General features: G+C 53.4%; 2 protein-coding genes across 11 annotated transcripts; one reads left to right on the top strand and one right to left on the bottom strand.

Moving 5' to 3' along the window:
• Window positions 1–3,401: 3,401 nt before the first annotated feature.
• Window positions 3,402–8,424, top strand: ELOF1 (elongation factor 1 homolog). 8 transcript variants are annotated; one of them, XR_004349351.1, is made up of 6 exons: window positions 3,402–3,534; window positions 5,966–6,099; window positions 6,280–6,350; window positions 6,613–6,718; window positions 7,010–7,125; window positions 7,681–8,423. XR_004349351.1 is itself a non-coding variant. In XM_032628211.1 (5 exons), the coding sequence occupies exons 2-4, from the start codon at window positions 5,984–5,986 to the stop codon at window positions 6,675–6,677; spliced, it is 252 nt and encodes an 83-aa protein (XP_032484102.1). In that variant the 5' UTR covers window positions 3,402–3,534; window positions 5,966–5,983; the 3' UTR covers window positions 6,678–6,718; window positions 7,519–8,424. The 8 variants fall into 8 exon arrangements, 6 of the variants coding, with proteins under 6 accessions (XP_032484102.1, XP_032484101.1, XP_032484100.1 ...); XR_004349350.1 differs by having other exon boundaries at window positions 6,613–7,125; window positions 7,681–8,417; XM_032628211.1 differs by lacking the exon at window positions 7,010–7,125 and having other exon boundaries at window positions 7,519–8,424.
• A 2,055-nt stretch (window positions 8,425–10,479) lies between these two features.
• On the bottom strand, window positions 10,480–17,206 carry CNN1 (calponin 1). 3 transcript variants are annotated; one of them, XM_032628202.1, is made up of 7 exons: window positions 17,048–17,205; window positions 14,920–15,041; window positions 12,489–12,555; window positions 12,242–12,379; window positions 11,939–12,049; window positions 11,285–11,431; window positions 10,480–11,213 (listed from the first exon to the last, which is right to left on the bottom strand). In XM_032628202.1, the coding sequence occupies exons 1-7, from the start codon at window positions 17,108–17,110 to the stop codon at window positions 10,968–10,970; spliced, it is 894 nt and encodes a 297-aa protein (XP_032484093.1). In that variant the 5' UTR covers window positions 17,111–17,205; the 3' UTR covers window positions 10,480–10,967. The 3 variants fall into 3 exon arrangements, with proteins under 3 accessions (XP_032484093.1, XP_032484096.1, XP_032484094.1); XM_032628205.1 differs by lacking the exon at window positions 17,048–17,205 and adding an exon at window positions 16,011–16,042; XM_032628203.1 differs by lacking the exon at window positions 11,285–11,431 and having other exon boundaries at window positions 17,048–17,206.
• Window positions 17,207–25,598: the final 8,392 nt, after the last annotated feature.

Here is a 25,598-nt window from a genome sequence, read left to right as displayed (position 1 = left end):
TGAGGTGGATGGACCTAGAGTCTGTCATACAGAGTGAAGTCAGAAAGTCAGTAGAGAATGGACTTGAGGACATGGGGAGGGGGAAGGCTAAGCTGGGACGAAGTGAGAGAGTAGCATTGACATATATACACTACCAAGTGTAAAATAGATAGCTAGTGGGAAGCAGCTTCATAGCACAGGGAGATCAGCTCGGTGCTTTGCGACCATCTAGAGGGGTGGGATAAGGAGGGTGGGAGGGAGTCACAAGAGGGAGGGGATATTCGGATATACGTATGCATATAGCTGATTCACTTTGTTATACTGCAGAAACTAACACAACACTGTAAAGCAATTACACTCCAATAAAGATGTTTAAAAAAAAAAGGTGCCTTGTAAATTACAGGAAATAAGATGGCAGAATTCCTGGAGACCAGTCACAGAGTCTCATCTCTTCCCTCTTTTCCTGAGCAACTGCATCTGATTCAACCATCATGGATACTATCATCTCCCCACTCCCCTCCTCACACCAGGTGCTGGGCCTGGCACTGGCACCCTCACTCAGCCAGGAGGTTGTCAATGGAGAGTCAGGCCACATCCACCCTCTCAACAGCCTCCAAGGCCAAGACTCTTGAATAGCAAGGTGAGAAAGCCGCCTTGCCAAACAGCAAAACGCACTGCCATCAAAACAGCATGACCCTGGCTCCGGGAAAATGTCCAGAGGGAATCCGGAAACAAATTCAAGAACACATGAGAACGTGATGTAGGTTAAGGTGACATTACAACTTCCCAGGAAAGATGTTATCTGCCTTGTCGGTTAGCCCAGAACAAAACACAACCTGAACCCTACTTCAGACCGTATACAAAAATGAATTCCAGAGGAATCACATGTTTTAGTGTAGAAATAAAATACAGTAGAGTAAATCAACTACCCTCCAAATTAAAATAAAAATTAAATTAAAAAAATACAGTGGAAAACGAACATCCACCCAAAGATCTCAATGAGACAGTACATAGTAGCTTTATTCCTAATCGTCCCAAAATGGAAACAACCCAAATGTCCATCAGTAGGTGAAAGGATAAACAAACTGTGTCCATCCATACAACGGAATACAACTCAATGATAAAAAGGAACAACTACTGATAAACACAACATGGACATAGGGAATTCCTTGGCGGTCCGGTGGTTAGGACTCCACGCTTTCCGAGGACATGGGTTCAATCCCTGATGGGGAACTAAGATCCCACAAGCAGTGTGGCCAAAAGAAAAATGGACACGTTGCAAACGTACTGAGCTGAGTAGAAGAAGCCAAATTCAAAAGGCTATGTTTTGTATGATTCTGTTTATGGGACTTCCTCAAAAACACAAAGCTGTAGAAACTGAAAACAGATTAGTTGGTGTCAAGGGCTGAGGGTGGGGTAGGGATTGACTACAAAGAGACATAAGGAAACTTCTTGGGGGGATGGAAACAGTCACTATCATGATTGTGGTGATGGTTTCACAGGTGTATGTATATGTCAAAACGTGCCGTTTATTGTCTGTCAATTATATCTCAATAAAGATGTGAAGGAAGGGAGGGAGGAAGAAAGTGAGGGAGGGAAGGAGAGACAGAGAAAGAAAGAGGAGAGGAAGGAAGGAAGGAAGGAAGGAAGGAAGGAAGGAAGGAAAGGGAGAGAGAGAAGGAAGGAAAGGGAGATAGAGAAGAAAGGAAAAGGGAAAGAAAAGACACAGAAAACCTGTGAACCTGGCAATCATGACTACGGCGGTCACACAACAATTATCTGTATGTGTATTGACCACTAAGTGGAAATAGCAAGTTGCAAGGTAACATGTATGGTATGATCCCTTCCTGTGTGTATCCAGGTTTGTACAAGCACGGAGAAGGGGTCCTCCAGAGAGGCACTGCCAAGGGTTAAGCTTGGCAGTTCTGAGAGTAACACTGCCCTCTAGAGGACTTCTTGGAGATAGGTCTATTGGAAATACATCGATAGATCTCTTGACAAGTTATTTTCCTAATCGCTCCAATGAAAGAGCTCTTATCAAGATTGCCAGGGACCAAACACTTGCCAAAGTCAACAGTCAATTCTCTTTCCTCATCTTACTCAAACTCGCAGCCACATGTGACACAGCTGATCACTCTCGTCTTGAAATACCTGCCTCTGGAGGCTTCTGGGAGAGGGCAGCCCACGTCTTCCTCCTCCTACCTCACTGTTCTGCCCAGTCTCTTGCTGGCTCCTCCTCCTAACCTCTAAGGCTGGAGAGCCCTGGTGTCCTTCTTAGCCCTCTTCTTTTGCTACACTTTGCCCCTTACCCCTGAAACCATGTGACCTCCTCTGGCCCCAAGACTTTAAATAACCTCCATATGCAGATGACTCTCAAAATCACATCCAGATCCTTCTCCTGAGCTCCTGGCTTCTCTTCCAAAGGCCCCTTCCAGAGCCCCTCTTGCTTGTCTCAGACTAATCACAGCCTAACACAACCCTTGACCACTCCTCCGAATTATCTCTCTTGAGCCTTCCTCATCTGAGTAAGAGGCAGCGCCCAGGGTCTCCACCCTTGACACTCCTCTCTCCTTCACTCCCTCTTAAGTTCTATAGGTGCTACTTCTGTCTGTGTGACTTCCACTCAGGCTTTGGATTCCATGCTGAGCATCGGCCTCCCAGGGAAGCCTTCTCTAACCTCTCGTACTAGTTTGGCAGCCCCTCCACCATCACATGCTCTGAGATCCACACACCCCCTTCTGCTGCGCTGAACAGTGTAGCAACTGATCCTTTATATTTCTGTCCAGCCTCTTCACTACACCGTGGGAATTGTGGAGCTTTGTTTTCCCCTCCCCCAGCCCCTACCTGCCTGTCCAAACTCACGTATTATAACTTCGGCACTCGAAGTGTGGTCCTGCAGACCAACAGCACGTATGGCACTGGGGACCTAGTTAGAAAGTCAGACTTCCAGGCCCCACTTCTGACCTAATGAACCAGAACCTGAATTATAGTAAGATCCACAGGTTCTTGTTAAAGTTTGAGAAGAGCTTCTTACAAGCTTCCCCCGTTAACTCTGATTCAGCCATACTGGTATCTGCCGTTTCTTAGCACTGAGATATCTGAACGTGCCCGACATAGGGGAGACCCAGGTGAGCGGCGAGGAGCTGGGGCTTGAAGTGGGAGAGAAGGCACGTGAAGATGCTGCAGCCATGGGAGAGGCTGCCTTTCCAGTGCTGCTATGGCCCGGTCCACCGCTCCTGAAACGCGGGAACTGCCACCGAGGAAGCTCACTAGAAGTAGCGGCTACTTGTGCACCAACTGTGAAATGCGGTCCAGCCCTCGCGCACGCGCACGGCGATCCCGCCTCCGGGCCCGGAACGAGAGTACAGAGAGAAGACTTACCCCCTGTGCGTGCGCACACAGACCCTGGAGGAGGCGGGGCTTACTCGCTGGGAGGTCCCGGCCTCGGGTGAGTGAAACTGAAGGGGAGAGGAGGGATTTCCGCTTCCGCCGGGAGCTGGAAGTCACTGTCTCCCGGGTGAACGAGGCTGTCGCGGAGATCGTTGGCGAGTGCAGGTGAAGGATCGCGCGGGCGGGCTTTGGGGACGGGTGGGACTGGGCGCTCTGCGACTCCGGGGCGCTGACTGGGAGGAGGGGCCCAGGGCCCAGGGCTTGGGGGGCGGCCCATCGGGGAACTTGACTCTCCCGGGTCCCAGCGGGTCCCAGCCCGCTGTTCGGAGGCCTGGCTTCTACCGGCGGCCGGCGGGAGGCGACGCCGAAGCCTCGGTGAGCCTGGAAGGACGGCCCACCGGCCTCCTCTTGAGTCCCGGCAGGGTCGGTGGCTGAGCCCTTTTCCAGCCCCCACCTTGGCGCGCTTTGGACTTAGATCGCCACAGAAGTACAGTCCGAGGCCCCTGGAGTTTTACGTGCAGGCCAGACTCCCTTTTCTGGAGTGTGGTTGGCGGGTGCTGTAGTCACCAGGGAGAATGAGATTCTGGGGCCCACCTGTAGCTTCTGATTCAGGAGACTTGTTTATATTCAACAGTTATTGAGCTCTTAATGCATACCAGGAACTGTGCGTGCTGGGGTTCAGCAGTGGGCAAATCATGCTCCCACCCGAACCCGAAGAACTGACATTCTAATGCCGGGAGATCTGGGGGTTAGGTTCAGAAATCTGCATTTTTTGAGCCCCCCAGGTGATTCTGGTGTGGGTGGTAACCAGGGCCAGGCTTTGGGGAGAAAAATTCAACAGAACACTACCCCTGTACCCCCGAAGGTGAGAGCCTGGGCTGCAGAACTGGCTCCGGCTTACTAAAGCCTACTGGGTCTTGTAGGGTCTGGCCGCTGCTCTCCTGTTGCATCTCACACCCATCTCCCCATTACTCGCTGGGCTTCAGCTGTACCAGTCTTCTTTCTCTTTCTCAAGAAAAGCTTCTTCTGCCTTGGAGCCTTTGCAGTTGTTATTCCCTCTGCCTGGACTACCATGCATGGTCGCCTTCTCTTATTCAGGCCTCAGCTTAAATGACTCTTACCCAAGGGTTCTTCCAGCTCCACCCTTAAGTAGCCCCGTCCCAGAAGCGTTCACTCAGCCCTGTTTCATTAACCTCATAGCACTTACCAATATTGGAAATTATCTCCCTTATTAGTTAGCTGAAGGGTCTGTCTTCCTCCGCTAGAATATCAGTTGCACAAAAGCAGATACCTTGCCTGCCTTGCTTGCAGCAGTGCTGTGGTTTACTGTAGGCTTGGCATTGGTCATTCATTCATTCAGTAAATCTCTGTTGAGAGCCAGCTCTATGCCACGAGCTGTTCTAGGCGCTGGGGATACAAAGAAAAGACAGAAATCCCTGCCCTCGAGGAATTCCCATTTGGAGGGTACTGGGCAGAGTTAGAGATGCAGGGAGACCAGTGAGGATGCTTTTGTGATAGTACAGGCCAGAGATGACTGGGACTGAAGACTCAGACCACGGAGCTGGCCCTGGGAGTGGTGAGAAGTGGTCAGATGCTGGATGTCTTTTAAAGGTAGAACAGTAGGGTCAGGATGGGATAAGGGGTGTGAGAGAGGGCGAAAGGAATTGAGGATGAGTCTAAGGTTTTTGGAAAGATGGACTTGCTGCCTGTGGGACAACACATTGAGGTGTTCGGAGCTCGGTTTTGGACAGGTTCTGTTTAAACGTTTGGTAGCACCGGGTAGGAGTGTGGCTGAGGCAGGTGGCCAGGGGAGCCTGCAGTTCAGAGAAGACATCGGTGTAGAGGGGGCATTTGAAGCCCTGACGCTGGGTGAGATCTCCATGGAAATGAATGGAGATGGAGAGGGGAGGGGTCCAAAGACTGAGCTTGTGGACTCACCATCATTAGCGAATTGATGGGGTGAGGATGGGGTTGCAGAGACTGCAAGAGGGTGGGAGAGCCCTGTGAGAATGGTGGGAGGAGGAACCGGTGTGTCCAGTACCCTGAGGAGTGAGGACTGCCCCTTGGGGTGGACAGCATGGAAGGGGCTGTGGAGAGAGGGTAGGAGGGAACGCAGACAGCTCTGCTAGAAAAGCTCACAGAGAACGAAGGGGTGGTTTTTAATGATGGGAGAGGTCCTAACAAGTGTGTTTGTTAATGATCCAGTAGAGAGAGAAAATGTGATGGTGGGATCCAAGGCACAAGGTAGCAAATTGTTTTTGTGGGGAGCGTGGATGTTCTTCCATAGCAAAGGAGAGAAGGTCGAGTGGGTGGTCCTGGGGACTTGTGGATTGTGGATGTGGTCTGACTACTTCTGTTTACTCAGTGAATTGGAAGCACCCTTAGTTAAGAACAAGGATATTGCATAGAGAGTGGTCTTAAGTATAAGTGAAACTCTGGTCTTTATCTGGCAGGCTGCTGACCTCTGCTGTCACGGAAGAATGATGCCAGAATCGGGGAGGCAGGGCGGGGTGGGGATGACCGCTTCCTACAACGTCGAGCCAGAGGGACGCGTGGGTCCCACGAGTTGCTGACTTCTGCCCCCATCCTCCCACAGGTTTGCCCTCCTGCAGACATGGGGCGCAGAAAGTCAAAACGGAAGCCACCCCCCAAGAAGAAGATGACAGGCACCCTAGAGACCCAGTTCACCTGCCCCTTCTGCAACCACGAGAAGTCTTGTGACGTGAAAATGTGAGCGGGGCCCAGGATCCTGCCTCACGGGGCCGGCCCTCTCCTTCCTCGGTTGGGAGGTGGCTTCCCCCCACCCCCACTGTCTTCCATTCTGTCCCCAGCCCTCCTGGTTAGGGGGATTGTCACCCACAGACACAGGCCCTTTCGTTCACTAAGTCCCCGCATCTCCTCCTGTTCCAGGGACCGGGCCCGCAACACCGGAGTCATCTCTTGTACCGTGTGCCTGGAAGAATTCCAGACGCCCATCACTTGTATCCTTGGGAACCTGGGCTTTTCCCAGGGGGCGGGGGCGGGGCGTCAGGGCTGCTCTGCCCAGAGTGGGCTGCTCAAGGGCACCCAGCCCTGCTGCGTGCCCTGGTGGTGTGGCCACCGAGAGGAACCAGTGCCACGTGCTGACTTACATGGGGTGACAGGCTTCAGGGCGAGGGTCTGGCTAACAGTAGCGTGAACAACAGAAGTATGTATAGGAAAGGGGTCCAGTGCTACCAGTTGCCCTTGACCTCAGCGGCTCAGATCTGTCGGAACCAGTGGACGTGTACAGCGATTGGATAGATGCCTGCGAGGCAGCCAATCAGTAGCAGCGCAGAGGACCCACTCCCTTGGCAGCCTCACCCGCTGGGTACCAATCTAGAGACATTCCAGGGTCCAGGGTGTGGGTCCAGGGCCTCTGCAGCCCTGTGTGTGTGTGTGTGTGGAGTGAGTGTGGGCATGGGTGTGAGTGGGTGTGGCTGCAGGTGTGACTGTGGGGCTGTCCTCGTGGGCATGGGGTAGAGTTGAAGGGTTGCTGGGCCCCAGGGGCCTGAACTGCCTCCCTTGGCTCCAAAAGCCTTTGACTTACTCCCTCCTCTGGCACCTGGCCCCTGGCTTTGGGGCCCTGGCTCCTCCAGGGACCTGTATCCTGACATTGTAGGTGAGGGCAAGCCCAGCAGAGGCTGCCTCGGGACTCTCCAGCGTCTTACCCCACCTCACCAGCACTTGTCCATTTGAACTGGACCAACTGCTCATCCTCCTTCCCTGCCTTCCAAGGTGTGTGGCCTGGGATTCAAGCCACAGCCCCACAGGCCCCCTGGCAGGGCGGCCTGTTTTCACGTTTGGCCACTTTTGTAGAGGAGGGAGGGGCTGGGTTGGGGATAGCTGTCGGTCACCAGCCCTTAAATAAAGCAGCCAACGCGAAACTCCCAGCTCTCTGGTTTCCTGGGCTCTGGGTCAGACCCAGGGGCTCAACGAGGGAACGGGGGAGACTGAGGCATTCAGAGGTGGCCTGGTGGGCCATTGGAAGGGGTCAGCCCTTCAAACCATCCGTTTTATCCACTCTACAAGCATTCAAGGTGAAACCAGGGCAGTGCTGGGCTCAGGGGACAGGGATGAACCCACAGACATCTGGCCAGGCGTTTACATGTTTATGTCTGATGTTTACAGTCACAGCAGAAACCGGGGCCAGCAGAGCCCAGGGTGAGGATTGGCGGGGGAGCAGTCAGAGAATGCTTCCTGGGGGACAGCCTGAAGGAGCTAAGGCTCAGGGGCCACACTGGGCCAGAGGCCAATGTCAGGTTTGCCTGCCTTGCCCCCATGTCGCGACAGCCGCCCTGAGGAAGGAATGAGGAAGGAAGATGCTCGCAGATGAGGAGACAGGAGGTCACCGGCCAAAGGTCCCACAGCCAGAAGACTGCACAGCTGGGGCCTTGAACCCAGGAGGCCTGGCTTCACAGCCCAGCGTCTTACTTCCTCCTGAGTCCAGGGTCCAGGCTAAGGGAACAGCTCCTGGCTTCCTGGGGGGTGGGGGGCAGTGGGGAGCACTGGAGAAGAGTAAGGGACCCTTGTCCTAGGGTCGTGACGAGCCTCTTGGAAAGCTGGAGGTGGAGCCAGATGCACGTGTAGGGTGTAAGAAGAAATGCTTGGGCTTTGTCCGTGGCTCCTGGCAGGAAGCTTCTAAAACCCTTGGAATTTCCTGAGCAACTGGAGTACTTTTTGTCATCCATAAAGAGCCCCTTTTGATCACAGGTGAGATTATGCTAATGAAGTGACTTAGAGTTGGGCCCTAGATAGTCTCAGGAAGGGGCAGGATGCAGAGTAGGAACTCAGTCAGCCACACCCACCAACCTTCAGGAAGGGGAAGGGACCTACAGATGAAGCACGCTATGAGGACAAGATTTGGTGAGCTTCCGCCCTTGGTGAACCCAGGGAGGTGCTGGGACACTTGGAGAGGGCATGGAAGCTCCACCCTCCTTCCTCATACCTTGCCCTAGGCATTTCTTCCATCTGGCTCCTCCCGAGTTATATCCTTTTATAATAAACCAGTGATGTAATAAGTAAAATGTTTCTCCGAGTTCTGTGAGCCACTCTAGTAAATTAACCAAATCTGAGGAGGGGGTGGGGGGGGCCCCGATCTCCAGCTGGTTGCTCAAAAGCACTGGTAAACAACCTGCACTTGTGATTGGCAGCTTAAGTGGGGGAGGGGCAGTCTTGGACAGAACCCTTATCCAGTGGGATCTGACGCTTTCTCCAGGTAGAGAGTGTCAGAACTGAGTTAATTGCTTGGTGGTATTGGAAAAAACACACCTTAACAAGGCCGATGGTGAGACCCCAGATGGTCTCGTGGTGTGGAGAGCCTGACACTTTGGCAGTGTGGGGCAGGTCCATCTCCTCCACCTGGCCTCGTGAGCCTGGGCAGCAAGTGACTTGTGCTTTGGCTTCCTCATTGGTACAGTGGGAAGGATGATGGAACCTTCCTTCCAGGGCCACGCTGAGGATGGAGGCACCTATCATGATTACTGGCACAGTTCGAACAGACTCAGACCCACCAGGGCAGCGGGGGATATGAACGGCCGAGAAGATGCTGACCAGGCCAGAAGCCCTGGCCACCAGGCCCAGCCACTGAGTCTGGCATGTGTCCCCCAGGGCCCTCTCTACCCTGACATACCCCTCCTTGGTGTTCCCACCTCCCCCTCCAAGGCCCCAGGTGGGGTCCCCTGGCCGAGGCAGGACCCAGCGGACACAGGCAGAGTGGTGGACAGGTGCCGGGGGGGGGGGGTGGGGGATGCCCTCTGGGGTCCAGGGAAAGGGGGCTCCTGCCAACCAGGGCCCGCCCACCCCAGTCTTATAGACCAAGTGCTAATATGGTGCTGTTTACCCAAGAAGGCAGGGCCCTAGGCCAGGCATGGATCCTCCTCAGCATAGCTTCCCCGAGCTGGCCCCATGGTAGCAGGACTTTGGGTAGCAGGACTTAGGGTAGCCAGGCCAAGAGCGCCTGGAATCCAGTTTATGAGGCCCCAGGGGCCGTGTACGTCTGTGTGAGCGGGTCTTCTGATGTCTGTCTCTGCAGGTCCCCACATTCCAGCCTCGCCCCCTGCCCTGGGGAGGGAAGGGGAGAAGACCGCTGTGCCCCCAGCATGGCCGCATCCTCTCGTTGGAACCCTGGCATTTGATAGCTTCTGGGCAGGTTAGCTGGGGCCCACATCACCGGGAGAGCAGGGTCCCCTCTGAAATGTGGGGAGGTTGGGACCTTGTCCAGACTTCTGGGATCCTGGGCTGGCAGGCCAGGCACCTGGGCCAGCTGCGCCCTGCAGTCAGCTACTTAACTCTCTGTGCCAGTTGGTAAAGGGCTATTGCCAAAGTGCCTCCACTGTGCCCATCCAAAGTGGGCACATCTTTCCAAAGTGCCCATCTTTCCCCACTGCCCTGTCCCCTCCCACCTTCCCACAGTCTACTTCAGGGCTAAAGGGTTCTCCCTGCCCACAGGGGCCTCCAGGACCTGGCTGGTTGTCCATTCTCATGGTCAGTACCAAATGTCATCCCCTGTCTGGAGGCGTCATTTCATTTAAGCTCCCTGTGACCCCACAAGGTTCCATGTCCTCATTTTCCTAATGTGAAAACAGGCCTAGGGAAGGGAAGTGACTTGCCCAAGGTCACCTAGCTGGCAAGCTGCAGAACTGTGATTTACATCCCATCTAGCCCGTTCCAGCGCTTGGCCTCAACGCAACCCACAGGCCCCCAGGGAAGGTACATGAGTGCTGAGCCTGTGTGTGTGTGTATTGTGTACCTGTGTGAGGGTTTATGTTTTTATGTGCCTTGACGTAGGAGTGTGTACTGCATGTGTATCTGTGTGTGAAAGAGTATGTGCACTAAGGCTGTAGAGAGCGTGTGTACACCATACACACGAAGTGTGCGTGCATGTGGATTTTGTGTGTGAGTCGGGAGCGGGGGGAGCCCATCCTGGGTCCAGCGAGCTCTGTGAGCTCTGTGTGTGTACCTTAGGGTGCATGTGAGTGTGTGTGCCTGTGCAGATGTGTGTGTGGGACATGGGGTATATCCAAGCGAGGCCACTTATGCGTGTGCTAGAGCCACACAGCCTCTGTGACAGAGCAGCCCTGAGTCCTCAGATGACTTTACAGCCATTTATTGTGCTCCAGTGAAGTAGAAAAAGAAAGTGCTCGCGTTACAAACACCGCTGTCACATCCCTTAACGCCAGCTGCAAACCAAACCGCGTGTGTCCGCTGGGGGTCTGGGCATGCAGTTTGTTCCCACTGTGGGAATGGGGGAGGGGGGCGAGCCTGGGCTCTGGGGGCTTTGCTTGGGGGGGCTTCTTGTCCTGGGGAACCCACCTGTGGGGAGTGGGGGACAGCGGGGTAGCTTTGCTCAGTGCGTCCTTTGGGTGCTGTCGGGAACACCCGGCTCTATGTTGGACCCAGGGAGGAGCCCCCTTTCCCCCCCACAGGCCCCCCCCAGTCTGCTCCCCCCAAACGCTAACCCTGTAGGCAGGTGCCAGGGGGCTGGAGGAGCCATGCAGGGGGAGGGGGTCGGCGGGCCGGGCTGGGCCCTGCCCAAAGCAGCACCGGCCTCCCCGGGGGAAGGCGGGAGGCCCAGGGCCCTAGGCGGAGTTGTAGTAGTTGTGCGGGTGGTGGTCGTGGGCAGGCTCGCCCAGCTCCGGGTACTCGGGCGTCAGGCAGTACTTGGGGTCGTAGACCTGGCGGGGCAGCCCATACACTGTCATGCCCCGCTGCGAGGCCCCCTTGTTGCTGCCCATCTGCAGGCTGACATTGAGCGTGTCGCAGTGCTCCATGCCCAGCCCCGGCTCGAAGATCTGCCGCTTGGTCCCGGGAGCAGTCATGCCGGCCTGCGGAGGGCAGTGCAGTCAGGCCGAGGGGACGGCGAGGGGCACAGCCCGCCCCATGGCCCCCCACACACCTGGCTGGCTCCCTTGTTGGTGCCCATCTGCAGGCTGATGGTGGCCTGGTCCAGGGGCTGGTCTGTGCCCAGCTTGGGGTCGTAGAGGTGGCGCCGGGTGCCGTAGGCTGTCATGCCCTGCTGGCTGGCAAACTTGTTGGTGCCCATCTAGGGAGCCAGAAGGAGAATCACCCCGAGGCTTACAAATCTCACGGTGGGCCACAAGATGTAACTCATGTCAGCAGACACTTACATGGCCCTCTAATGAGGCACTGTTTCCACCCTCAGACTACAGACTGGAAACTGAGGCCCAGAGAAGGTGGGTCACATGACTGATAGGTGGCCTGACTTCCAGGGTTCAAGTTCCAGCCTGGCCACTCATCACATGGGCAATCCTGGCAAGTAAGCTATCTTCTCCAGGCCTCAGTTTTCCCGTCTGTATAAAGGGTATGCTGGTAACAGTACCCACCCCCTAGAGCTGTCGGAGGAGTGAGTTAGGGTATGGAAAAATGCCAAGCGTATAGTCTAGTAAAGGCCAAATATATTGCCACCACCCCCACCACCACCCCCCCCCCCGCCAAAGCCTGCAGGGACCAGGGCGCCCTCCCAGCCTCTTCCACTCCCTGACCCTCTGCTCAGCTCAGCAGTGAGACCCGGATGTAGAAGGGGCGGTACCTGCAGCCCGATGATGTTCCGCCCTTCTCTTAGCTTCTCTGGCTCAAATTTCCGTTCCTGCTTCTCTGCATATTTCACTCCCACGTTCACCTTGTTCCCTTTCGTCTTGGCCTGGGGAGGGTGAGGGAGGCAGGGACTGACAAGGAAGCCCTGGGCCACACTGTCCCCTCGGAGACCCTAAGCAGCACCTGCTTTCCCCCTCCCACCCACGCGGGGCTCAGAGGGCACAAGGGGCCCCACCCGCATCCCAGCCCCGAGCGCCCGCAGCCCCCAGCCCCATGCCCACCCTTCAGCCACACTCACCATGCTGGCCAGGGCCAGGAGGGTGGACTGCACTTGGGTGTGGTTGGTGTTCTCGAACAGGTCGTTGGCCTCAAAGATGTCGTGGGGCCTCACCCCGTACTTGGTGATGGCCTTGATGAAGTTGCCGATGTTCTCCAGCTGGAGGGGAGCCGGTGGCAGTCAGGGGTGGGAGGGGAGTGGGGGTCTGGGTGGAGCTCTGAGGGGCTATGGGCCAGGGGTCGAAAGAGTTAAGAGAGTCTGGGCTCACCTGGTGCCAATTCTGGGTGGACTCATTGACCTTCTTCACAGAGCCTGGCTGGAGCTTATTGATGAACCTGCAAGGCGCAGGGGAGGGCACTGAGGAAGGGGACCCCTACTGCCCCCACCCAAGCCCAGCCCAGCGGGACAAGGGGTCAGGATGACGGTCAGTGGGAGCTTTCCTTTTTTCTGTTTCCCACTGCAGTCAGCCCCCAGCTGCAGCCCCACCACAGACCATCCGCACACACAGGCAGGACCCAGATGGGAAACCAACCCCGGGGAGCTAGACTCGTTCAGGTCAGAAAGTCTCCCGATGGAGGGTGTAGGGGAGTCTCCTGGGTGCACCTGCCTCGCTCGTGACCACGTTTCAATCTCCTTTTGCGAACCGCTACACGTTGGAGAGCCCACAGCTCAGAACTGGGGCCTCTTCTCTGGCTACACTCACCCCCTTGATCTCATCGAGTCTCTTGGCATTTTATTTTTTTTTTGGCCACGCTGCGCGACATGTGGGATCTTAGTTCCCCGACCAGGGATCAAACCCGTGCCCCCTGCAGTGGAAGCACAGAGTCTGAACCACTGGACAGCCAGGGAAGTCCTCTCTTGACTTTAAATGCCATTCATATGCCAACAACTCCCCAACATCTTCCTGCAGCCCACCTCTTACTCTCCATTCCAGCACCCCACATGGGTGTCTCAAATCAAATTCACCCTACCTGGACTCCTGACACCCACTTTCCCCCACAGAACTCCCTCCATCCTCCCCGGCTCAGTAAACCCAGCCCTCCAGGTCTCAGACAAAGCCCTCCGCTGCCCTTGACTCTCCTCTCCCTCTCTCTCACCCCCACATTCCATCCCTCAGCAATTCCTTTTACTCTGCCTCCTGAAGACTTCCAGAAGCCCACCTCCACCCTGCTCTGAGCCACCAGTGTCTCTTTCCTGGGCTCTTGCCTTGACTTCCCCTTGGGCTCCCAGCTTCCACCTCATCCCCTCCAGATGCTTGTCATCCCATGGCTAAAATGGCCTTCTTAAAACAATTCCATATGGTTTATCATAGGATATTAAATATAGTTCTCTGTGCTATACAGTAGGACCTTGTATAACTTTGCTGTACAGCAGAAATTAACACAACTGTAAATCAACTATACTTCAATAAAAAAAAAAAATTCCAGTTACTCCCCAGTTCAGAGCACTCCCATGGTTTCCTATTGCCTTGAGAATAAAAGCCTAACTCCATAGTATGAAGGATGAAGAGGCCCTGTACCATCTGGCCCCCAGCTAACTCCCTCCACTTTACCTGATCACTGAGGCATGCTCCCACCCCAGGGCCTTTGCACTGGCTGTCCCCGCTGCCTGGCCCACTCTTCCCTAAGATGTCCTGCCGACAACTTCCCTCACTTCATCCAAGATTCTGCTTCAATATTACCTCTTCAGAAAGACCTCCCAGACCATTCTGTACAAAACAGCAACCCTTCACCCCATGCCCCCCGCCCCCCATCCTTCCCAGCTTGACTCTTCCTCATGGCACTTCCCACCACAGGCAAGTATGTGATTATTTCATCAATTATTTGTTCAATCACCCCCACCAGGACTAAAGCTCCGTAAGCGCCCCAAGTCAAGTCTGTTTTGTTCACTATCCCCAGCGCCTAGACCTGGCTGGCACACAGCAGGTGCTCCATAAATGCACCTCGTCCATAAACGGGTGGGTGGCCCTGCACTCTTTAAGGCCTGGGACACCAGACCATCCCCCGATTCCTTGGATATGGTAGAACAGCATCCCCCAGCCCCTCTCTTTCCAGCAGCTAGGGCTTGGAAACCCTGTGCCTTTGGGAAGCTTCCCTCGCACAAGCTCTGGCTCTTAGGGTCACCCTGCCCTGGGTCAGACTCAGAGAAAAAGACAGGACCCCAGCTGGGCTCAGGGCCCCGCCCAGAAATAGGGTTGCAGTGAAATCTAGGAGGTGGAATCTGGAATCGGGGCTTGGGAGCTGTTGAGGGTTTTCCTCTCCCTCAGTGATTAGGTTCTGAGAGGGGGAGAAAATCAGGGCCCACTTAAATTACTGTGGCACATCGCTCAGGTCACCAAACCAGCAGTGGACAGCTGATGTGGCCCAGTGCCTTTTCACTGTGACCTCCCTTTCTTGGGACTCTAGAGACCATACATGTGGCTGCCCCGTATGCATGATGGTTCAGACTCTAGATTCGGAAGTCATTTCTGTTGGAACAGCGTGGGACTTTGGGCGACGTGTTTTACCTGAGGTTCAGTTTTCTTTACTGCTAAATGGGCACAGTGGTTATCTTTATATCTGATACCTCAAAACAAACGTATCAGATATAATGTGCCCAATCCAGCTCTGAGCTCTTGGTCATTTGAGGGGCTCAGGTAGTAGAGATGAGGGGTTGGGGGCAGCCCAAGGCAGAGTCTGAGCTATGAGTGCCGCACTCACTCGCAAAGAATGATGCCGTCTTTGAGGCCGTCCATGAAGTTGTTGCCAATGCGGCGCCCTGTCACCCCCTCGATCCACTCTCGCAGCTCCTGTTCCCGCTGGTGGTCGTACTTCTGGGCCAGCTGGTAGTGGGGGACACAGAGAAGGTGGTGAGGACGCAGTGGGGAGCAGGGTTGGATCCCAGGCCCAATCTAAGCTTCCCTAGCTCTGCTCTCTTCCCTCGTCCCTTCCCAACTAAGGCAATTCTGTCCCAACGTCCAGTTGAGGGGGGTGGGGGGGATGTGCTGAGGGCCAGTGTTGAGGTGGCACCTGCCCAGGGGCCATTCCAGGCATTCTGAGGTTTGGCACCACCGAATGTGGATTAAGGGGTGGAGAACAAGATACTCAGAGCTGGGGGGCGGCGCCTGGCCTCTTGGTTCCCCCTCCAGACCAAACTTGGGGTTTAGCTTCCCCTGGCCCTGCCCCCCTCCTGGGAGCTTCAGGCAGGGGAGGAGGAGCCCTAAGGAGGTGCCCCTGGATGCCGCCTTGCAGGGGACAGCTCTGTCTTATATCTCTGTCTCAGTGTCTCTCTAGGTCCTCATCCCTGGGGCCCCCTCTCTGGCTCGGGGCGAGGGCCTGTCTTTGCCTTACTCCTGGCCCTGTGCATGTCTGTATTTCTCTGTCTCTCTCCCCATGGCACGCTGTCCTCAGTCTCTCTCCCAGCTCTGTCTGTCTTTCCTAGGCCCTGTCATCCTGTCCCCATCTCTTCGTGTCCGGCTGGGGGTGGGCCTCATAGCTCGTCCATCTCTGCTTTCATAGGTCTCTCTCCATCTCTCCGACTCCTCGGGCAAGGATGGGGCTCAGCGGTCTCTCCACCTCTCCATCCCTGTCTCAGTCTTATCTTGCTCCAGGCTCGCCCTCCCCCATCCGTCCCTCTCAAGTCTCAGGCTTCCAGTATCTCTGCGTCTCTCCTCCACCTCTCCTCTCCCACTTTGCCCCCGCTCCGTTTCCCCAGAACTCTCTACCCCAGCCCAGACAGGCTCCGGGCCCCTGGGAGACCCGGTCGCCCCTTTTTCTGGGGGAGGGGAAAGAGGAGGGGAAGGCCCCCTCACCTGGCCCCGGCCTTGCCGCCCCCCTCCCCATCAGCCCGGCTTTATAAAGCAAACCGGCCCTTATATAGCGCGGCCCCGCGGGCCGGGCTCCCGAGGCCGCCTTATATGGCGCGGCGGCTCCGCTCGGCTCCTGGGCCGGCGGTGGGGGGAGGGAGGCCGACGCTGGGATCTGTCTCCTGCCCGAGCACCCGTCCCCTACCCGGCCCCTCCTCCAGCCCCGAGGATCCCCCCCGACCCAGTTCCCAATCCCAGCTCCCCATTTCCTGCCTGTGGAACCCTGGGAAAAGCCACCCTGAGCCTCAGTGTTGCCCTCTGTCAAATGGGGCTGGGACTCCTCCCTGGGCAGTGCTCAAGGGATTGTTCCAGTGGGTTGGGGACTTCAAGCTTGCTGCCCTGGAGAAGCTGATCCCATGGGGGACGCGGGCCGCAAGTTCAGGGGCCCAGTTCTGAATCTCTCTTATATAGGACCCGAGCTACTTGCCTCTTCTTTCTGAACCTCAGTTTACCCATCCATAGCATGAAGGCGATGTCCCCATGTCCTCCCACCCCCAGAATTAGGAGACCCCTGCTTTGTCCCTAATGCCCACTCTCTGCCTATCCCCAGCTGTCTCCGTTTCCTTCACAATCTCCAACACCTTGGGGCCTCACCCCCCAGGAACCCCAGCTCTGGAGCACTCCGCAAATTCTTTGTCGGGCTAGGGGGTGTGGGCAAAATCAAGTCCTTCCCCAGACCCCCAGAAACAAAAAGGGTTAACAGGGGACTCTAATCAAGTGGGGTTTCACAATGGGCCAACTGCCTCAGTTTACCTGTGACTGCCTGCATGCCCCCCCATTTCACACCCCAACAGGAGCTGAGGGCTCTGGGATGCTCAGGCCAGGGAGGAAGGCATCCCCTTCCCCATATACTCGTCCTTTTTCTCTCTCAGGTTCCAAGTCATATGGGATAGGCAGGAAGGGGGTCCAGGGAACCCCAAGTGTGGGGCCTCTGGCCTGGCAGGGCAAGTGGGCCGGGTCGCGGGGAGGCCCTCCAGCCCTACCTTGTTCTTGACCTCAGCTGACAGCCCGTAGGCGGGGCCTCGGTTGAAGTGAGCAGAGGACATGCCGGCTGATGGTGGACAGCGGTGGCAGCAGCGCTGAAGAAGGCGGCAGCAGCTGAAGCTCCGTCTGCACCCTCTTCCCTCCTCACATGTTTTTGAAGCTCGGGAGGCGGCCCGGGCCTCTTCCAAGGACGTCCCATTGGCCATAGAGGCCTGCCAAGGGGCGGGGCGCCCCCCACCTTGGCCAGCCCCCCTTCGTGATGTCAGGGCCTTGGTATTGGGAGCTGATTGTGTCATTGTTTCCACCTAGGGGGGCGGCCTGGGTTATTCATTTTTGGGGCGGCGGGCAGCTTGGCCAGACAGAGACCATCAACCTTTCCCCACTCCCCACTGTTCATTAGGCCTCTGGCTGGGTCTCCTAGTCTCTTTGTGTCTGTCTCTGAGGCCATCTCCCCACACCTCTGAGGTCTTTCTTCATTCCTCTCCTGTCTTGAGGTAGGACTACCACCTGTGGTAGTTTATGGAGCACCACCCTGGTTTTAAGTCCAGACACCAATAGTCTATAAATGTAGGCCAGCCCCTTCCCCTCTCTGAGCCTCTGTTGCCACACCTGTAAAATAGACTAATGATAGTGCCTGCTCATGAGGGTGTTGTGAGGATCAGAAGAAATAATGCCTGGGACCTCCCTGGTGGTCCAATGGTTAAGACTCTGTGCTTCCACTGCAGGAGGCACGGGTTTGGTCCCTGGTCAGGGAACTAAGATTCCACAAGCCGGGTGGCACAGCCAAAAAATAATGCCTCCAATATGCCCAGGGCAGTGCCCGGCACAGGGAAGGACAGGGAATAGCAGTATTTCTGCTTAGAATCTGGCACCCCACTTCTGTCCCCTCCATCCCCTCATAAGGACCTGGGGGAGCAGAGATCCTGGATCTCACCCTCCCCATCCACCTGTGGGTTGCCTGAACCACGGAGTGGCTGTGTTAGTGGGTTCCAGGCCATGGACACCCCCATATATTCCTGTCCCAGCCAGGCTGGCCTGGAGGGAACACCTGCAAGCAGCCCTGCCTGTCCAGATCTCACCCCTGTACCATAGGGGTGGATGACATGCCCACGTCATGCCATGTATGTTTAGGCCATGTTAGTGACACTTGGATAACATGTCAGCAACCATATCATACACTAATGATACATCAAGGACATGCAATTTGCTGGCCACATGCTAAGGGCACAGCCGTGATGTATTAATAATGACAACAGCCCTTATGTTAGGCCCTGGTCCAAATGCTGTACATGTATCCACTCATACATACCTCACAACACCCTCAGAAGTGGGTGCTGCTATTATATGCACTTTACAGATGCGGAAACTGAGGCACCGGGGTGTGGAATCCCTTTCCCAGTGTCACACAGCTCACTAGTGACAGAGCAGAATTTGAACCCGGGCTTCTGCCCCTAATGCTATGAGGCTAAGGCAGGGTTTCTCAATCTTGCTACTGTTGACACCCCAGCTGGATAATTCATCGTGGGGGCGGGGGTCTGTCCTAGGCATTGCAGAACTTTAAGCAGCATCCCCAACCTCTACCTACTCAGTGCCAGAAGCAACACCCCCCCTCACTTTAGTCTTTTTTGTTTTGTTTTGGCCGCACTGCATGGCATGTGGGATCTTAGTTCCCCCTATCGAACCCGAGCCCCATGGGGGGTCTTAACCACTGGACAGCCAGGGAAGTCGTTCCTCCCTTCCCCCCACCCCACCTTAGTCTTGACAAACAGGAATGTCTCCAGAGGTTGCCAAATGTCCCTGGGAAAGCTATGGGGGTGAGGGGTCGGCAGCAGATCGCTCCCATTTGAGAACGACTGGGCTAAGGCAACTACCGACAAGTTGATGGCGTGTAATGGTATATTGAAGATACGCTAAAATACATAAAATGAGCAAACGATTAGCTCCTACTACGTACTGAGTGCTTTGGATCTGTCAACTCATTCCTCACAGCAGCCTTATGATGTGGGGTCTAAATGTTGTACAGAGAGGTGAAGCCGACTGCCCGGAGTCACACAGCTCCAGGGTGGCGGAGCCAGGATTCAAACGCGTAGGTTTCTGGATCCTGCCCACACTGAGCGGCCCGCAGCGGGCCACAGGTCGCTACTGCGCAGGAGAGGACCCGCGCCTCCGCTAGCTCTCGGCCGGCGCCCCCTGGCGGCCCAGGAGGGCGGGGGCGGGGCCTGGCGGCATCCAGGCAGCGATGACGCAACGCGCTGACTCATTCGGCCCCGCCCCCCGGCCGGCTGTCGCTTGGCCATTTATAGAATCCGCGCCGGCTCTGAAGTCACTGCCCAGGCACGACGGGGGCGGGGTGGGGGAGCACTTGGCTTGCCCCCAGACGGGGCAACCCGGGGTCTCCCTAGGGGGCAGCCCTTTTCGGGTCCGTTTGTCCCTCCAATTCTGGGTCGGTGTCTCTGTATCTCTTGCAATGTCTTTTGGTCGTCCTGTGCCCGTCTCTCAGCGTCGCCTAGCCTTTTTATGTCTCAGCCTTTGTCTCTCTCTGCGTCTCTATGAATCTGCCCATCTCACTGTCTGTCTTTCTCTCTGTCCCCGTGTCTCCTCTCTCTTTATCTCGCCGTCTCTGCGTCTCAGTTTCTGTTCCGCGCCTCTTGGTCACCGTTTTTCACTGTGTCTCTGTATCGTCTCTGTTTCCGTCTGATGGATGGGGGTAGAGGCGGAGAGAGGGGACTGTTCCCATCCCGAGGCCCCAGCCCCAGGGGACTCCCCCATCACTGGCTGCCCGGTGTGCAGACCCTCCACTCAGCTTCTGTTTGGCGCTTCCCAGGCCGCAGCCCCTCTGTGCCTCAGTTTGCCATCTAAATGAGAAGGATGGGCTTTAGTAAGGAATAGTTTCTTTTCTCGAAGAGTCCAGGACAGTCATGAAAGAAAAGCTCTGCCTTTCCTCAGTCTTACGAGACCCCCCAGAAACTTTCTGACTCTCAGAACTAACACACACACACACACACACACACACACACACACACACACCCCTCTGTGCCTGTGTCCGGGAGAGTCTCACCCCCTTCACTTGCCTATCTTGGCAGACCGTGTCTGCCAGCACCCCCAAACCCACCCCCTACCTAGCTCTCCTTTCCCCAGATGGCTTCTGTTTCTGGAGGGCTCACTCCATGCCAGGCACTGTGCCAGGCACAATCTCACTTAATCCTCACCACCAGCCTCTTGAGAGGGGAAGTCTTAGACCCCTTTTTATTTGGGGGGGGCGGGACGGTGGGGCATGTGGGATCTTAGTTGCCTCCCCAGGGATCAACCGGAGCCCCTTGCTTTGGAAGCACAGAGTCTTAACCACTGGACTGCCAGGGAAGTCCCTTAGACCCTTTTATAGATAAAGAAAAGGTTCAGAGAAACCAAGTCACTCTCCCAGGGTCACGCTGCTTCTTCTGCTGCTCCCACATCCTTCCACATGTATTTCTTGAGTGCCCAAGCACGCTCTCATCTTTGTAGTCCCTTCCGCCTCGACACATTTCCACAAGATGCCTGTGAGCCCTCTCCCTCATTTCCTCTGCTCAGATGTCCCCTCTTCAGAGAGGCCCTCCCTGACCACCTGCTCTAAAATAATGTATCCCACACCCCCAGACTGTGAGAGGATGGGCAGGAGGGAGCTATTCACTTAAGTGTTTGCACCTGACAGTGGATACCTACGTCTGCCTCCATAAAAACTTCTATTTGAATAAGTGATTTTAAAAAGCACCCTCGGGGCTTCCCTGGTGGTGCAGTGGTTGAGAGTCCACCTGCCGATGCAGGGGACACGAGTTCATGCCCCGGTCCGGGAAGATCCCACATGCCGCGGAGCAACTAAGCCCGCGCACCACAACAACTGAGCCTGTGCTCTAGAGCCTGCGAGCCACAACTACTGAGCCCACGTGCCACAACTACTGAAGCCTACGTGCTCTAGAGCCCGTGCTCTGCAACAAGAGAAGCGACTGCAATGAGAAGCCCGTGCACCACAACGAAGAGTAGCCCCTGCTCACTGCAACCAGAGAAAGCCCACATGCAGCAAGGAAGACCCAACGCAGCCAAAAATAAATAAATAAAAATTTAAAAATAATAATAAAATTTTAAAAATAAAAAGTCCCCTCCACAGGACTTCCCTGGTGGTCCAGTGGTTAAAAGTCCACGCTTCCACTGCAGGGGGCGTGGGTTTGATCCCTGGTCGGGGAACTAAGATCCTGCATGCCGCATGGTGTGGCCAAAAAAAAATGAAAAAAATAAAAATAAAAGAGTGGCCCGGATTGGCAAAAATCAGAACACCTCATAACAAATGCTGGGGAGGCTTAGGGAACATCTTTGATGGGCATGGGCAGTTTGCTGATAGCTTTCAAAATGATAAGTGTCCTTACTTTTTCTGGTGGTTACTTTTACGTGGCAAGTCAACTGGGCCAGGGGATGCCCAGATACTTGGTCATACATTATTCTGGGTATGTCTTCAAGGGTGTTTTTGGATGAGATTAATATTTGAATTTGCAGTCTGAGTAAAACAGATTGCCCTCCCCAATATGGATGGGCTTCATCAGATCAGTTGGAGGCTTGAATAGAACAAAAAGGCTGATTCCCCCGTCCACTAAGAAGGAACTCCTCCTGCCTGACTGCCTTGAGCTGGGACATGGGTCTTTTCCTGCCTTCAGACTGGAACTGAAACACCAGCTTTTCTTTGGTCTCAAGCCTGCCAGCTCTTGGACTGGAACTTATACCATTGATGCACCTGGTTCTCACACCTTTGTTCTTGGACTGGAACTACATCATCTATGCTCCTGGGTCCCCAGCTTGCCAACTGCAGATCTTGGACTTGGACTTCTCAGCTTCCATAATCACATAAGTCAATTCCTTATAATAAATCGTCTCTCTCATATATATCAATATATATATGTATGTGTACATACATTTTTTTTTGTTTTTCTGTAGAACACTACCTATGTAATACACCTTCTGAACCAGCAAATCTCTTTTTTAGAATATTCCTAAGTACAAGTGTAGGTATGAAGAATCACATTTATTGCAGTGGCCTTTTAATAACAAGTCACCCTGTAGATCTGTCAACAGGGAACACGTGAGATAGACAAAGATGACAGCAGAATATACAGCACTTTGTTTCAGTTAAATAAAGGCACTGTGGTGCTGTGGTTAAGACTGTGTGGGGGGGCTCTGGATCCATATTCCATGGGTTTGGGGCATACCCTGGTGCTTCCTGGCTGTGTGATCTCAGGCAGGTGTCTTAACGTATCTGTGGTTGAGTTTCCTCCCCTGGAAAATGGGCACATTAATAGTGTCTGCTTCAGTAGGCTTGTTTCTTTTTAACTTTTTGTTTGGAGATAATTTTAAGCTTACAGAAAAGTTGCCAAAAAAATAGCACAGAGAGTTCCCAAATACCCTTCAACCTGCTGCCCATACTGTTGACATCTTACATAACCATAGTACGCTTATCAAAACTAAGAAATTAACTTTGGCACAATACTATTAATAAACTACAGACTCCAGTTTTTTAACTCATGTCCCTTTTCTGTTCCAGGACCCAATCCAAGATCCCTCATGGCATTTAGTTGTCATGTTTTCTTAGACTCCTTGGTCTGTGACAGTCCCTTAGTCTTTCACGACCTTGACACTTTTGAAGAGTACTGGTTAGTAATTTTATAGCCTGTCTCTCAATTTGGTTTGTCTTGATTAGAGTGGGGATTTTGCGTTAGTGAGAAGGATCCCGGAAAGGTGATGGTTCCCTTCCCATACCAAGGGCTTATGATGTCACTATGACTTATTGCTGGTGATGGCCCCTTGGTTAAAGTGATGTCTGCCAGGACCCTCCACTGTGAAGCTGCTATTTTCTTTGAGTTGTTTTGAGGACTGCGTGTTAAAGGGTCTACATCAGGGCTTCACACATACTATTGTGCTCTGTATTTAAAAAAAAATACCCCTCCCCCCAAAAAGTACATGTCTGTGTTTGAATCAACTACTTCTGGAAGGATAAATTAGAAAATGAGAGCTGCAAATGCCTCACTAGGAAGATGAACAACGGGAGCTCTAAAGGCTGCGGCCAGGTTGGTGAGCCCACCACCACCCACGCGTGCCTTCACCCAGACCCAGCTGAGCAGATCGAACTGCGCCTACTTATAGCTGGGCACGCCCAGCAGAGGGCAGTAGCACTCCCAGCAGCTGCCCACGTGGCTGTCAACGTGCTGGGGAGGGCGCGCAAGCCCTCCTGGACCGGCAGTTGATTGGCTGTAGCGCCTCTTAGATCGGCCAATCACAGGAATCTCGATGGCAGATGTGCTGCGGCTGCGCAGAGTCGTGGAGGCATCCTAAGGGTGGCTGTGAGCATCTTTCTGTCCCCCTGCCAGCACCCTGTGTCATGGAGGCCAAGGGATTGCAGAAGTGGCTTTATGGGAGGGGAGAAACATCATCGCCTGGAGACTCTGCCACTGCCAACCCCCCATTTTATGTGCTAATCTGTTGGGGTAATTAATAGCCTAAAACCAGGGCTTTCTGGGGGAGCCCAGGAGCCCCACCACCACCACTCCACTCTGACCTCCTCGTATTGCCCTCAGTTCACTCCACTCCAAAGGCCTTTGTAGTTGCTCCTTATGCCCAAAGTGTTCCCCAAATCTCCAGATGGTTCACTCACCTCCTTCAGGTCTTTACTCAAAGATCACCTGCTCAGTGACACCTTCTCCTAACCAGCCAGTTTCAAACTGGAAACTCCTCTTGCACCTCCTCCCTTTTTCTGCTTCACTGTTCTCTGTATCACTTATCATTTTTAAGTAGACTTTTTCAAAATTGTGGTAAAATATAGAACATAAAATGTACTATTTTTAAGTGTACAGTTCTGTGATATTAAGTACCTTGATGTTTTTGTGCAGCCATCACCACCATCCATCTCCAGAACTTTTTTCATCTTCCAAGACTGAAACTCTGCCCCCATTAAACAGTGATTCCCCACTCTCCCCCTCCCCCACCTCCTGGCAACCATCATTCTACTTTCTGTCTCTATGATAATTTGATTACTCTCTAGGTACCTCACATAAGTGGAATCATACAGTATTTGTCCCTTTGTGATTGGTTTATTTCATTTAGCATAAAGTCCTTAAGGTTTATCTATTTGTAGTATGTGTCAGAATTTCTTTCCTTCTTAAGGCTGAATAATATTCCATTGTATGTATATACTACATTTTGTTTATCCATTCATCTGATGATGAACATTTGAGTTGCTTTGGCTATTGAGAATCATGCTGCTATGAACATGGGTGTGTGACTCTCTGTTCAAGTCCCTGCTTTCAGTCCTTTGGGGTATATACCCAGAAGTGGAACTACTGAATCATATGGTAATTCCATTTTTAATTTTTTTAAGGCACTGCCATACTGTTTTCCATGGTGGCTGAACCAGCTTACATTCCCACCAGGAGTGTACAAGAGTTTCACTTTCTTCACTTGTTAGATTCTATTTTTTTGATAATGGCCACCTAATGGTTGTGAAGTATTTACATAGACTTTACAAGTATATCATACATATAGAAAAGTGTACAAATTATAGCTCAATGAATCAATTATCACTTTAAAAATATTTTTAATTGAGATATGACTTAAAGTAAAATGCACACATCTTAATCGAGAGCTCAGTGAATTTTTATATACCTATACACCCATGTCATCACCATGCACAGCTCAAGCTATAAAATATTTCTTTTTGAACAATTCTTAATCTGTTTATTAATATCAGCCCTTTTGTTAATTATATGTAGCATTTTACTTCATGAAAATATACCCTTTCTTGGAAACAGATTCTAAGTACTTGGAGAACTTAAATTTCTTTTCCTTTTTCAAATTAATTTCATATTTCCCTCTGGATCTAGCTTATAACACGTATTTGTTTTAAGTAATTAATTTGTTGAATTAATGAAAGTATTCTGATGCTTTGTTTGAGATGGCAGAATGACAGAAGGCATAAATCTAAATACCTAAATTAATACACAGAACACCAAGAATCAAGCTCTACACACAAGTGAAACAGGGACTAAAAATTGCTGTTAATTACAAAAGGTTACATATTCTATGTTCAAAATCACTGAAGATTCACAAGCTGATAGACAAAATCATATCCTAAACAGCTCTGAAGTTGCACTTAATATTTTTTCAAGCTGCATATAGCTATGAAAATATTTCTATAGAACATGGGTCTTTCGGACTTCCCTTGTGGCGCAGTGGTTAACAATCCGCCTGCCAATTCAGGGGACAAGGGTTCAAGCCCTGGTCCAGGAAGATCCCACACGCCGCAGAGCAACGAAGCCCGTGTGCCACGCACAACTACTGAACCTACACTCTAAAGCCCATCAGCCACAACTACTGAGCCTGCGCTCTAGAGCCCGCGACTATGTGCCACAACTACTGAAGCCCACGCGCCTAGAGCCCGTGCTCTGCAACAAGAGAAGACACCACAATGAGAAGCCTGAGCACTGCAACGAAGAGTAGCCGCCACTCGCCAAAAGCCCACGTGCAGTAACGAAGACC

Source organism: Phocoena sinus, chromosome 3 (assembly GCF_008692025.1).
Source record: "Phocoena sinus isolate mPhoSin1 chromosome 3, mPhoSin1.pri, whole genome shotgun sequence".
NCBI classification, from domain to species: domain Eukaryota; kingdom Metazoa; phylum Chordata; class Mammalia; order Artiodactyla; family Phocoenidae; genus Phocoena; species Phocoena sinus.
This window is presented reverse-complemented; position numbering and strand designations above follow the sequence as displayed.